General features: G+C 45.6%; 1 protein-coding gene across 4 annotated transcripts in view; it reads right to left on the reverse strand.

Annotated features, from left to right (window-relative positions):
* Window positions 1–5,991: 5,991 nt before the first annotated feature.
* The window catches only part of Dapk1 (death associated protein kinase 1), a 162,779-nt gene continuing 155,408 nt past the window's right edge, over window positions 5,992–13,362 (reverse strand). For 3 of the 4 annotated variants that reach the window (XM_029468550.2, XM_021179879.2, XM_029468554.2), the window contains 3 exons: window positions 11,589–11,777; window positions 7,306–8,534; window positions 5,992–6,818 (listed from right to left, as the gene is read on the reverse strand). In XM_029468550.2, the coding sequence (XP_029324410.1) occupies window positions 6,779–6,818; window positions 7,306–8,534; window positions 11,589–11,777 (1,458 nt within the window). In that variant the 3' untranslated portion in view covers window positions 5,992–6,778. Of the gene's footprint in view, window positions 6,819–7,284; window positions 8,535–11,588; window positions 11,778–13,362 lie in introns of all 4 variants that reach the window. The other variant, XM_029468552.2, reaches the window with a different exon arrangement.

A 13,362-nucleotide genomic window follows, 5' to 3' on the forward strand; every position in this document is an offset into this window, starting at 1 on the left:
ATTTGTAACCGTGGGAAATGTCCTCTTGCTCCACAGCAAGTGACAGATAAGTGACGATTTGACACATTACAGTACTCTGCAGCTATCAGAACTGATGTTCCTGAAAAGATTCTAATGCCATTGAACACTAGCTATGCAGTAATGGAAGGTTTAAAAACAGCAAGGAAAAAACAACAAAAAGCACACCCTCCCGTAGCACTGAACCACATCAAAGTATGTCAGAAACGGCCGATGGGAAAACAGCAGCAGTTTTTCATTGCTTGAGATGCCCTAGCAGCCAAAGGGCCCTCCCACTACCCCAGGCAAGGCAGGAACTGGCCTTTGTTTCTGCCTGTGGTGCAGTGGCAGGCACATAGCAGCAGCAGCTGCAGTGACAACTGATATCCTCCCCACCACGGTCAATGCTCATCTTCTACTGGGTGCATACTGACTAGAGAACCATGTAATGTAGAGCAGCAGCCCGTGTGCCCCAGGGATGCTCCTTCATGGGATACAGGGACTGTCAGTGGGTGACACAGGCTGTGACCAAATCCGAGGTTTCCGCTGAAGTCCCCAAAGCTCATGCTAGGACCAGAGCCTTGGATTCTGATGCCTTAGAACCAGGGCAGGGAAAAAGTCCCCTCGTGTTCTCTTGGCTCTCAGTGGGAAGATGCGTATACAGCTGAATCGGCTCCATTCTGGGGTCCTGACCAGAACATACCTTCAGGATCAGAGTATCCTTTTCTACATAGAAGTGCACAAAGCACACGTATGTATATAAACACAACTGCATGTACATATACACATACACATAATCCTTATTCCTACACACATGTATCTCAGCACACATAAGTTGATACCATACATATGCATGTGACTTACAGGCATGTTTTTGCACATGTGTACAAACACACACATGGACACTTTAACATGCATTTACATGTGTCTACTCATGACACACGTTAACATATGTGCAGGAGGCACATTTAGAAAAGCAACATAAAATAGAATAGATTTCATAAACGCACTGGGGACAGGTGAGGACAGGAATAGGAAGATCAGGTGGGGAAGGGGGAGATATGATAGAAGGAGAGAATGCAGGGAGAGACAGCTGAAATTGAAGGGCATTTGAGGGATCATATGAAATCCTAGCACAATGGAAGAAACTTCTTATAATATATGTAGGAGATCTTAATAAGGTTTGCTAATAATGGGGGAGACAGGGTCCCAACAGGCCAGCTCTTGTCACCAAAGAAGCTTTCTATACGTGAACTGGGTTGCATACCGTTGAGTTGCTGACCAAGGGGGTCTTATGGAAATCTGCAAAACACAGGCTGTGGCTAAGACAATGGCTTGCTCTTCACACTGACAGGAACAGCATCATGGCAGAGGATAACCCTCATACAAGTCACTGAAAATGGAGAAGCTGAGCTGGTGTCTACATGGAGCCCTCGCCACTAGGTTCTAGTGTTTTTGATGTGGGAAGGTACTTTGCAGGCTACCAAAAGAGAAAAATAAACACCAGCCAGCCACAAAATCTCTGGCCTACAATCTGTCCTGCTTGCAGAATATGCTAGGGCAATAGCACCCTAGAACTTCTGGGAGTAGCCAACAAATGTCTGATATGACTTAAGCCCCACTCCATAAGATGAAACCCATAGCCAACAATGCTTGGGTAATCAAGAACCAGACACTAGATAGCCCAAAGACCTATGGCAAACTAAACACTACTTGTCTAAAATAAAGTATCAGTAAAATGACACCTAATGATATTCTGTTGTATTCATGTGCCAGTGATTACAGTCATCACCAGAGAGGCTTCCTCCTGCAGCATATGGGAACTGATACAGGGGCCCAGAGCCAGACATTACCCAAAGAGTCCTTGGAACCCAGCTCTAAATGGGATGTCTCCATCAAATTCTTCTTCTCAGTGGTCAGGGAACACCATGGAAAAGGAGGCAGAAAGAGTATAAGAGCAGAGGCAGGTGGAGAACACCAGGAGAACAAAACCCTCTAAGTCAACTGAGCAAAGGTCATATGATGTCACAGAGACTGAAGCAGCAAACACAGGGCCTGCACTGGTCTACAGGTCTGCACCAGGTCCTCTTTATGCACATATATATATATATATGCTTTTATGAGACTCCAGAGAGTGCAAACTAGTGGGTCTCTCATTCTTGTGCCTTCTCTTGGGACTCTTTTCTTTCTGTTGGGCTGCTCTGTCCAACTCTGATATTCTTTCTTTTGCATTATCCTAATTTGGAGGCAGGGGTGGTTGATATCCCTTAGAAGTCTGATCTTTTCTAGTGGAAGACAGAAAGAGTGGAATTGGAGGAGAGGGAGGAACTGGGAAGGATAGAGAGTGGGATAAAAAAAAAAAAAACCTATAATCAGGATATGCTGTATGAGAAAAGAATTTTTTTTCAAGACAGGGTTTCTCTGTGGAACAGAGCCTGGCTGTCCTGGAACTTGCTCGGTAGACCAGGCTGGCTTCACCTCACAGAGATCTACCTACCTCTGTTCTTCCTGGGTCTTGGACTACTCTCCATTGTGACCCTACCTGCTCTTGGGGGTTAGAGGTGAGGTGGCACGGATTCATGACACAGACCCTGTGTCTGGGAGCAGGTGAGAAATGCTGCAGCAGGCTCATCTGAACACGACTATAAGATCCTTTCCTACCCCCCCCCACCACCTCCCGTGCCCCATTTGGTCCCAAGAAAGTATCTGTTCTAAACAGCAGTTCCCAATTGGCTGGCATTGGTCTCTCAGGCAGTCCTCAGTTAGGTCCTCCTGCAAGAGATGCTTTTGTGGCTGTGCAGCCCCCTACATTTACATAGAGTTGCCCCAGCAATTCCACCTACACCTCTGCTTCCCAAGTGCTGGGATTAAAGGCATGTGCCACCACCACACAGCTGGAAATAAGTATTTTCAATAAAAGTAAAAAGAATTTTTAAAAAAAATAAAGGGCCATTTGTAGTTAAATAACATGAACATGATCTTATGGCTGAATGAAGTGTTCCCCTTTGTCCAACTGAGTGTGTTAGGAAAAGTCCATCTCTAAGCTGACTTTACTTGTAAATTCTGTGGTTTGAATGGGAAGAGATGGCATCTTCCAAAGATAGCTTGGGTTCCCACTCTGTACTCCTTCTGAGAAGAAGCCTGTGGACTGCATCAGAGCTATACGTGCCCAGCAGAGTCGCCTACACTTGAGAGTGACTGCACTTTGGGCAGGCTGGGGCCCCAGGCCTTTTGTAACCATTTAATGGCTTCTTTCCTGCCCTCCTCGCCACACCCATGCATGGCCTTATACCCTTCTGACTGAGAGCTGGGTGCCACATGGTCACCAGCAAGCAATCATTGGGACAAACAGCTCTGGGAGGAAATAGCTAGGTCTTCTACTAGAGGTATTGTGGGATTTCCCAGGGGTCCCTTCCTGCCTATGAAGGTATGTCAGTAAGTTTTCTATTACCATGTCAAATATCTAAGATACTCAGCTTATATGGAGTAAAGATTTATTTAGAGGTCTAGAAGTTTGAGTCCCACTGCTTTTGGACTTGCTGATTCAGCAGACCATAATGCAGACTATGTAGAGAGCACCAGTCTCTGATCCCCCAGTGCTTGGGTTAGTTTTTGGCATGGGTGCTAGGGATTTATTTGCACTCAGGTATTCATGCTTGTAAAACAAGCTCTCTTACCGAACTATCTCCTTAGCATCTCCTCTCACTGTTTCAAGGTAGGACCTCATGTAGTCCAAGCTGGCCTTGAGTTCACTGCGTATCCAAGAATAACTGTGAATTTCTGACCCTTCTGGCGGTAACTCCTAAGTGATTTGATCACAGGCATGTACCTACACACGTGGTTAGACACATCTTAATGGTTCCAACATCTTCCAATAGTACCATGATAGGACTCCAAACCTTCCTGGGCATTTTAGGAAACATGTCAGATGCCAACTTGTCAGGAGCCATCTAAGAAAAACAAAAGGTGCTCAGGTGACTTCTCTGGGGATGGCCCATCATTTCACACAGCTGCAATGGGTAAACTCTGAATTGCAGGGCCTCATCTTTGGATTGATTCCTGTTGTCGATATGCCTTTCCTATCATTATTACATGTTCTAATGATTCCTCATCATTAGCCCATCCTATTGAACAGATTTTCTGCATATCTATGAAGATGTACTCTCTTGTAGTAATGCTATGTAAACAAACTGATGATTTCATAATTCCCAATAATGATTCTATAGAATTCCTAAGTTTATACAAGTAATTTTGACACTTTTATAGTATGAAAGCTGCAATTAGAGCTCTGTAAACCTTCATGTGTCATGGGCTAATTGCACTAGGATAAGAAAACAGGCTTGGAACAAATTTATGATCAAAGAAAACATTCCTTTTAGGCCAGCTGTGAAGCCATTATCTGATAATTAGAGGTCATAAACTGGGAATGAACAATTTATTGTGAGTGCAAGGACAGAAAACAAATGATTGACTTGGTTAGTCTAGACAAAACTTCAAAGCTAACGAGACACAAGGCAGATGATTGGCCTCTTGACCAAAATGTGCCGACTTGTAACATAACAATCATTACTTTAAACTTACAATGAACTTGTAGGTCTAGCAGATAATGAATGTTTAGTTAGATACTAGTCTTACTGGAAACATGTAAACACTTCAGCTGTAACTCCTTATTTATAACTTGGATTAGTGTCTTAAACTTGCTATGAAACTTTTGAAATGTAAAGATGCTTGGAAAACCATGTGATCACTTCTCCTGAGAAAGTGTAAGAACTAAGAATGACAATAAGGGGGAGGCTTTTATATTTCTTCAATAAAGAAGAAGGGGCTTTTTTCTTTCTTTTGCCAATAGCAACAGGGATTCTTCTTACTTAAGGTTTTTTGGTTTTGCTTTGTTTTGTTTTTTATTAACTTCCAGCAATAAAAAGATGGAAGTGTTTCCTTTCACTGAGCAATGAAGGTTGGAGCTTCTTTTTTCATCCAGAATCAGTGACTATTTTTTCCCCCTGCACTGGCGCTTGTTCAATTGAACTTGCTTGTGGGGGCTTTTGCTCCACCCACCAAATATACATATGCATATGTAAGTATAGGTGTGTGTAAGTAAGCAGGCATGAACACTTGTGGAGTTGATGAAACAGGTGGGCGGGCCTGACCAGAATGTGTGTTGCTTGTGTAGAAGATTTTAATTCTTTCCTTTCTCTCTGGTTCACAGAGTTAATGAGTTCCCAGCCTCTCATCTGACCACTAAGGTCTTTGAGAGAAAAGAAACCAGCGCTTATTAAACTATAAGTAGTAAAATTGTAAGGTCAGGGATGGTCTCTAGCCTTCATCCGACTCTGTTTTACCTCAGCTCGTTCTCCAGCCAGAGCAGGCCTCCGGCACCAACTACAACACAAAGATAGATGATCAATGCCCCATTTTCAGGACATCTTTCTGGTTCACTCTCTGGCCAGAGGATTCACTGAGGAAACGGAGCCTCTTCCTGGCTGAGGATCATGCTTGTGAGGACACAGAGCCCCTTCCTGGCTGAGGATCATGCTTGGGAGCCGATCAACAATGGGTCTTGCAGCTTTGTAGGCTTGGGTCACTCTTCAATTCTTGACCTCTGGTGCCAGTGACAAAGGCTGACCTCAGTTTCCTTACCAGGCAAGTACAGACCTAGCCTTTGGTGGACTTCCTGTCCCTCAGGCCTTCTGATAGCTATTCACCACAAACCTGGGGAATGAGAGATTGGAGGGTACCATTTCTCGGAAAGGCCTACAAAATCTATGAATCCAGGATGGGAAGGACCATGGGGCCATCTGAGACAGGAGTTCAAAGTAAAAAGAACAAAGATGAAAATCACCCAAGCCCTTGGTGTTCCCTCTGCCAAAACTAGTTTTATAAATAAATAAGTACCCAGGCAGTGCTTGCCACATCCTGAAGATTAGATTATATCTGGGTCCTGCATTCGACAGAGAGTACAACTTCTTTCAAATCAAGGAATAGACAATCAAATGCAATAAGCAACCGTTTATTTATAAAACAAAAGAAGAGAGGAAAAAAAACCAAACGTAATTATTTTACGACATCTTATAGATTAAGTAAAAATACCAGTATCAATATATATGTATATACATAGTGCATATATATATGTACAGATGGTATGGTAACATGACATGCTTCTCAGGACAGAAGAATTAAAACACTTTCCCTCACACTGATTTAGAATTCAATCACAATCTCGGTCACCCCCAGGAAAGACTCGTTCCCTCTATTTCCTTTCTCTCTGACTTCAAGTATGGGAAGTGACCAAACCAGGATCTCAGCATAGAACCAACCTGCTATGCACCAACAATAACGGACTGGCATGGGTTACACATTGGGGGGGGGGGTCTTCGGAATTCTTAACACAGGTCTCTGTAACCCTACACTATGTCAACCTTCTACCTGAGAAGGGAGGGAGTGAGGGAACGTGACCGTCTGTAGGTCTCATGTGTGTGTTCACACGGATCTTTTGACAAAAGCAACCAAAATTGTCTTCTTACAGCAACACTGGCCATGAACACTCTGGGGAGGACTCCTTTCTCCTCTTTCCTTGCCAAATGAAACACAGAGCCCCCTCCCTAGAAAAAGAAAGAAAGAAAGAAAAAATCCAAAACCAACAAGTCAGAGTGAAGCACCTCTGGCGATGATCAGCACACAGCAAGGGACAGAGAGGTAGCGTTTCCTTGGTGGCAGCTCCGGTCTGACTCAGATGATTCAACACACCCTCTTCTGCAAAAGGCACTCACATATTGTCTGTTTATAAATCATACAGTGGGGTCCAAGCATGGGAGTCTCTCCTACAAATATAAAAGAGATAAGCTGAGGGGCTGGTACAGCAGAGAAAAGGATAAGAAATACACATTATGGATAAATGTGTGTCTTTCTTTCTTTCTTTCCTTCTTTCTTTCTTTTTCTTTTTTTCTTTTTTGATAAGGATAATCAATAAAGGAGTTAAATTGTTTTCATCAAAAAGTTTGGAGTCTCAATAAAATTATCAGTAATAAGCAAGGTATTAGAGGACAAGAGATGGAGTCCAAAACACTGACAGGAGGGGCTCTAGCATCCTAAATGACCAAAGTGAAGGATATGGTCTGCTCTTGACTGGGGTATGTGTGACAGGGAGGGAGATGAAGACTGGGAAGCAGAGGACAGGGTGGAGGGTGTGTGTCTTCAGGAGCATAAGGAATGTGTGGGAATCTGCCCTGAGAAGGGTACACTGCCCCCTCCCCTCCCCCCTTGCATCTCAGTCCATAAAGACCCTACCCAAGCCAAGGCTGCCCTCACCGGGACACCACTGAGCTAATGGAATTGTAGGACGTGCCACTGTTACAGCTTGAGGCATAGGCCTCCTGGCCATTGCCATCAAGGTTGATCTTGAAGACAGAGGAGGCCTTCAGTAAAAAGTCCGCAGCATCCCGGCGCCCCAGCTCCCGAAGTTTGGATATAAGGATGCCCACCGTGCTCTCAGGGTAGGAGGTCCATTCCTGTAGCAAGGCATGCACTGGGCTAGGGAGGAAATCCCTAGAAGCCCTGTTGTTGACATTGTGTTTGGCCACCATGTCTGGGAGGCCCAAGTTCATGGCCAGAAGGCACCAGTCCTTCCCCATGGGGTCAGGTGGGTCAAGCAGGCGACTCAGTTTCCTCCGGGTCAGGAGACTCAGGTCTGACGCATGAATATCCATACCAAGACTGGCCTGTGAGTAGACGTCATGACACCCAAAGCACGTGATGCTGCTGAAGCTCTCCTTGTACCCTCCCATGGTGTTGGTAAGGGAACTCTCTTTCAGGGTCTGCGCACGGAAGAAGTCCCGGGGCTGATAGACCATGACCGGTTCGTGGTGCTCCCTTAGCTGCTGGGGGCTCAGGTAGTGCTTCACCGTCAACAACCCCGGCAAGGTGGTGGCCATGACGGTCTCGATGGTGCTGCACACCGAGTCCAGCAGCAGGCAGCACTTAATCTTCTCCGTCTCCAGGCCACGCACCTGTACCTCGATGCCCTGACCGTGATTGACCAGCAGCACCAGCAACTCAGCCCCGCGGTTGGCGATCCTGCAGCCGCTCACCCACAGACGGATGTCCGCATCACCCTCGGCGCTTTGCTGGTGGATCCACCGGCACAGGTTGACCTGAACTTTGTGAAAGATGCCACAGGGGAAGGGGGTGAGGTGCTCTACAGGGACGATGCGCACCCCACCGTACACCATCACCTCATCCTCCTCATCTGCCCAGGAGCGCTGCAGGCTGTCTGTTTTGATCAGAGCAGGGATATCCACCATAGTCCCACTACTCAGGTCTCGGGCGCAGATGTCCATGGCATCCAGTATCTGCAGCAGCTCCTCCACGTCACTGTCTGGGACCAGACGCTGGATGTCTTCCATGGTGTAGCGGCCCCGGTAATGGTGCAGGGCTCGGGGCGTCTCCACAGACAGCAGCTTCCCCAGGACGTTGGTGCAGAGCCATCGAGGATCCAGCAGTAACACGTCCTGCACTGTCTCACTCTGCATGATGTTGATCTGCCAGAGGGGGACAACTCAGAGTCATCAGACAGAATGGAAACCCAGGCTAAAGGCACTCATAACCCAGAGCTCAGCGAGGGAATCCCAAGAAGACTCAGTGAGGCTGAGGCACGGATTCACGGCTTCAGTCGGAAAGGATGTGACAGTGTAGATTGTTCTTGGAGGAGGGGGCCCAGCTTCCCCTTCTTGGAGAAAGGGAAAGGAGAATGGGAGGCGGGGCTTGTGAGGGTGGGGCAAGGAGAAAGGGGCTGCGATTGGGATATAAAGTAAATAAATTATTAATTAACGGAAAAACCAAACCAAACCAAAACAAACAAATAAACCAGACCCCTGATCGACACTGGTTCAGGAATGTCAGAGGAGAGTTTCTCAGAAGCAAATTCCCATAGAGGTAAAAATTGAAAATATGTTAAAGATAGAAACAAGAGCAACCAACCAAAGCAATAAGCAAAAACAATGAAGGGAGACTTGGAAAGGAGGAAAGATGAGAGAATGAAAAGATTGGCTTCTGATGGAGTCTGAGATGGAATCTAGAAGAAACACACACACACACACACTCACACACAAATGAATAAAAGCATCTATCAAGAGAGATTTTCAGGGTAAACAGAAACTCCCATGAGAAGACAGCAAGCTTCCTCACTGTCCTGAGTCAGGCTGTTTCTGGGTTGTGGACATGTGTTTTATTGAGTTCTGTGTGAGAACAATCTTGTCTATGGAGAGACTCAATGGTTTATGGGTAATGGGCACAAAATCAACTAAAAAGATGAGAGAAAGGACACAAAGGAATCAAAATGCAAACAATCAGTCAACGTCAGCTGAGATTTGAGGACACGAGGATTCATGGTAGTGTCTGTAGTTTGTCTGAGACAAGGTGTCACTATGTGGTCTCAACTGGACCTCGTCTTTCTGAGTGCTAGTCCCATGACACAACGTAATTCATGGCAATGGAATCCCCACTCCCACCCCCCAAAATGTTCATGTAACTACCATACTAATAAAATGTAAAGCTTTAAGTCACTTACTTTTAAAAAAATATGATGTAAGGTTTTTTGTTTTTTAAGTTTGCCCCTGGGATGAACAGGGGCAGTTGAACCCTTCAACTGAAAGAGGGAACACCAGACAATGACCAGTGTATCTATTTATTTAACAACAAAAGTTGGAGGAAGAAAACAAAACTGAGATAGAAATCGCTTTTTCCTTCTGGGCCCTTTTAGGATATTCCATGAATAAAAGTTCTCTTAAACTGACTTTCCCGGCAGGGGGCTCTGGTGCCACCTGCTGGCCATGGCACTCTACTGCCTTCATTTTTAAGCCTCAGAGGTAACTTCCCCCTTGGAGAAAGTGGAAAGGTCCACTTTCTCCAAGGCATTGACTGAGTGGATCCCCCTTTGCCACTTCAAGCTAACTATTGCTATTTCTTTATGGTCGATAAGAACAAAGCTTGACCGGTGGAGGAGGAAGCTAAGGAGTGTAGTTCTTAACCAGGCAGTTCTTAAGACGGCTCCAGCTGTGCAGAACTGGTCCACATCACTGACGCTTCCTTTGCTCTTCCCTCTTTCTTCTAATCTTTATTTCTTAAAGTCTCCTGCTCAAGGAGAGAGGGAATGTGATATGACATTAAGAAGGTTATATGTCATAGCTTAGAAAATGTCTGGTCAAGACCTAGTAGGTAAGAGAATCCTGTCAAAGGAGAAAGCTTATTTTTATGGGGAAGACACCTTTTTGTTTCTGGCTTTGCTCCACCGGTCTCCTTCCTTGCATCCAGCTGCTTTACAGTACTGCTAGTCAGTCAGCCAATCAGCTGGCAGTAGACTGGGAGTTTAAAGGCTGACATCACTGTCTGGGGTCCTTCTGGGCCACTAGCTCTAGCTTGAGTATTAGTTCCAAAAAATAAACAACAAAATAAGATTAAACAAGATAAACAATAGGCTTTGATCTGGCACCCAAAACCAACGAACCCAGCTTCTGGTTTTCAGGATTCTCAGAACTGCTTTTAATTGTTAATAATCACAGCTGCTGCTCTTGGCCCAGCCTAGTCCATGCAGCCACTTGACTTCATAGGAGGAAGGAGGGGATGGCTATGCCACTTCTGGGGACAGGCATACGATGCATTAAAACAGAGCTTCCATGCTGGAATAAGTCTTCCAGAACCAAGAGCAAAGACTCCAATTTCTGTCATTTTTGGTGGGTGTTGCTTGCTGAGGGAGTCATTAAATGCACGGTCCTGACTTAGGGGCACCATGCACATGGGAGTGTCTTATTGTCCACAGTACACATCAGAGTGTCTTATTGTCCACAGAGACCATCACCATGAAGACTGCTTGTGGAACTGTCTCACTATTTGTCAACCCAGGACCATTTCTGGAGCCAGAGCTGCTCAGTTACCTCAGAGCAGCCAGCCTAAGGCTGCCAGGAAGAACAGGGAGGTAGAGGGTGCCTGAGGGGACAACAGAGAACCAGCAACTCAAGACAAGAGTAACTAACTAACTAACTCACTGACAGGATCTAGAAGACATCAGCAAAACAAACACACACACAGATAAACCAGCACAGCAGACCTAAGGCAGACGACATACATGGGCAATAGTTGTTCTACCTGATGTGAGGTTTGCACACATCTCAGTTCTAATAATGCAACTGGTAGCCTGAGACCCTTATCTGAATGATCTGTGCACACACACAACACTCCAAACAATGCATGTAGCTGCCTGTTAACATCCTAGGACCCCAACCTCCATCAAGCTACACACACACACACACACACACTTTCTCTCTCTCTCTCTCTCTCTCTCACACACACACACACACACTGGAATAAGTTTCTCCTCCTTGTAACAACCAAAAAGCCTTCCTTTCAAGTTCTTGAATAAAAGACCCAAAACCCTGAAACACCCAGCCCAGACTCTGAGCACTCGTAACACTAAGGAGGAGAGGAAGAGAGCAGAAATTCCATATGACTTGGCAGGATGAAGAGAGCCTCCTATGATGAGATATTATACGTAGCAGGACCCTTTGCCAGGCAGGGCTCACCCATCCCCCAGGCCTCACCTCCCCCGTGCTGTGTAGCTGTTGTGCAATGTGCCTGAGGTCATCCTCAGAGGCCAGGGGGTTCAGTTGGTCCTGCACGTCATACACAAACTGCTGCAGCGACATCAGCTGGTTTGGCCCGTTGAGCTTCCGCCAGGAGGGCAGCGTGGAGATGATCTTCTCGCACAGGTGAGTCATGGGCGGACACCCCTAGACAGGCAGGTGGGACAGGTTAGCCACTGCACAACTGTGAAGATTCACAGGATCTGCTGATGCAGTATCAATAGACCAGTAGTTAGCAATTGGCTTAAAATTGGTTTTTTACCTATCAAGGTGGTAAAGCAAGCCAGCATATACTTCACATTCCTATAATTCCACACGATCCTAATTGGGAACCATCTAGGTACCACATCATTAATTACACAAAATTCTTCTTATGTCACTTTAATTCAACTCCTTAATTTATAAAAAGCAAAGCTGGGGAGGGGGCTAAAGAGATGGCTCAGGGGTTTAGAGCATTTATTGTTCTTTCAGGGGACTGGGCTCCATTCTCTGCTCCAGCATCAACATGGCGGCTCATAACGTTCCATAACTCCAACTCCAGAGATCTGGCATTCACTTCTGACCTTTGTGGACACATACATATATGCAGGCAAAACATTCACATGCATACAATTTTTTAAAATGAATTAAAAATTTTTTTTAAAAGGCAAAACTGTCAAGGATGGAGACCATTCATTTAGGGCATCACCTGGAGGGGAGTGGGTCTGCAAAGAAGCTGGCAAGGCCACTGTCAAGCCTGGGGAATTCAAAGGCTCCCAGTTGCCTGAGGGACAGGCATTTTGATCCAGATCTGGGAGGAGACCCTGGCTTCTTCACTGAGTATTTGTCCCCATGTCACATCTTGCTGACCCTGTGGGACCAAGTGTGCCAGACCACTCTCTATCACAACTGAGAAATCATGCTGTGCCAAGAGGAAAGCAAGGATCTGTGAGACACAGGGGATGGTGTGTTTGCCAGGTCTTCTGGGGATCCTGAAAGCACACCTAGAGCAAGGGCTCATGACAGAGGCCTGGGTGTTTCCCAGCACAGAATACAAGGTGGCCCCACCTCAGGAGAGAGAGCTGCACCCTTCACTCAGGACAAAGGGAACCTCCCTGTTCAACCTTTCCAGTCACAGTGCTCTTCATCCCTCTAGCAGCCTTTGTCTAGGGAATCCTCCATCCCCCACATGCACTGGCATCTGCCCTCACCCAGGTATCACTTTATGCTGCATGACTTTCTTCTGATGAGGAAAAAAAACACCACTTTTCAAAAAGTTATAATTCCTCTGAAAACTTTTAGAAGGAGTCCTCAATCCTGAGCTATTTTAAAAACACATTCTCCAAAACTCCCCTGTGTCAGAAAAGGCTAAAAGCGCACAAAAGTGAAGTTCTGTCAGAAAAGGCTAAAAGCATACAAAAGTGAGGCTCTGCAGATGACACATTTTTTTGCATGGCTGCCATGGGTAATTCTGAACTGCAAGGCTTTCAGAAGACTCATCTCAGGCTTGATTCTTATTGCTGATATGCCTTTCCTGGCATTATTACATTAATATAACAACTCCTGGGCATTAGTCCACCCAATTGGGCAGATTTTCTGCACATCAACGAAGATGTACTCTTTTGTAGCAATGCTATATAGACAAATTGATGGTTTCATAATTCCTAATCATGATTCTAAAGAATTCCCAAGTTTATACACAATTAATTTTGAGCTCTCTGTAATACGAAGGCTGCAATTAGAGCTCTGGAAA

This window comes from Mus caroli, unplaced genomic scaffold (assembly GCF_978045245.1).
Source record: "Mus caroli unplaced genomic scaffold, Mus_caroli_1 scaffold_15, whole genome shotgun sequence".
Classification (NCBI taxonomy): domain Eukaryota; kingdom Metazoa; phylum Chordata; class Mammalia; order Rodentia; family Muridae; genus Mus; species Mus caroli.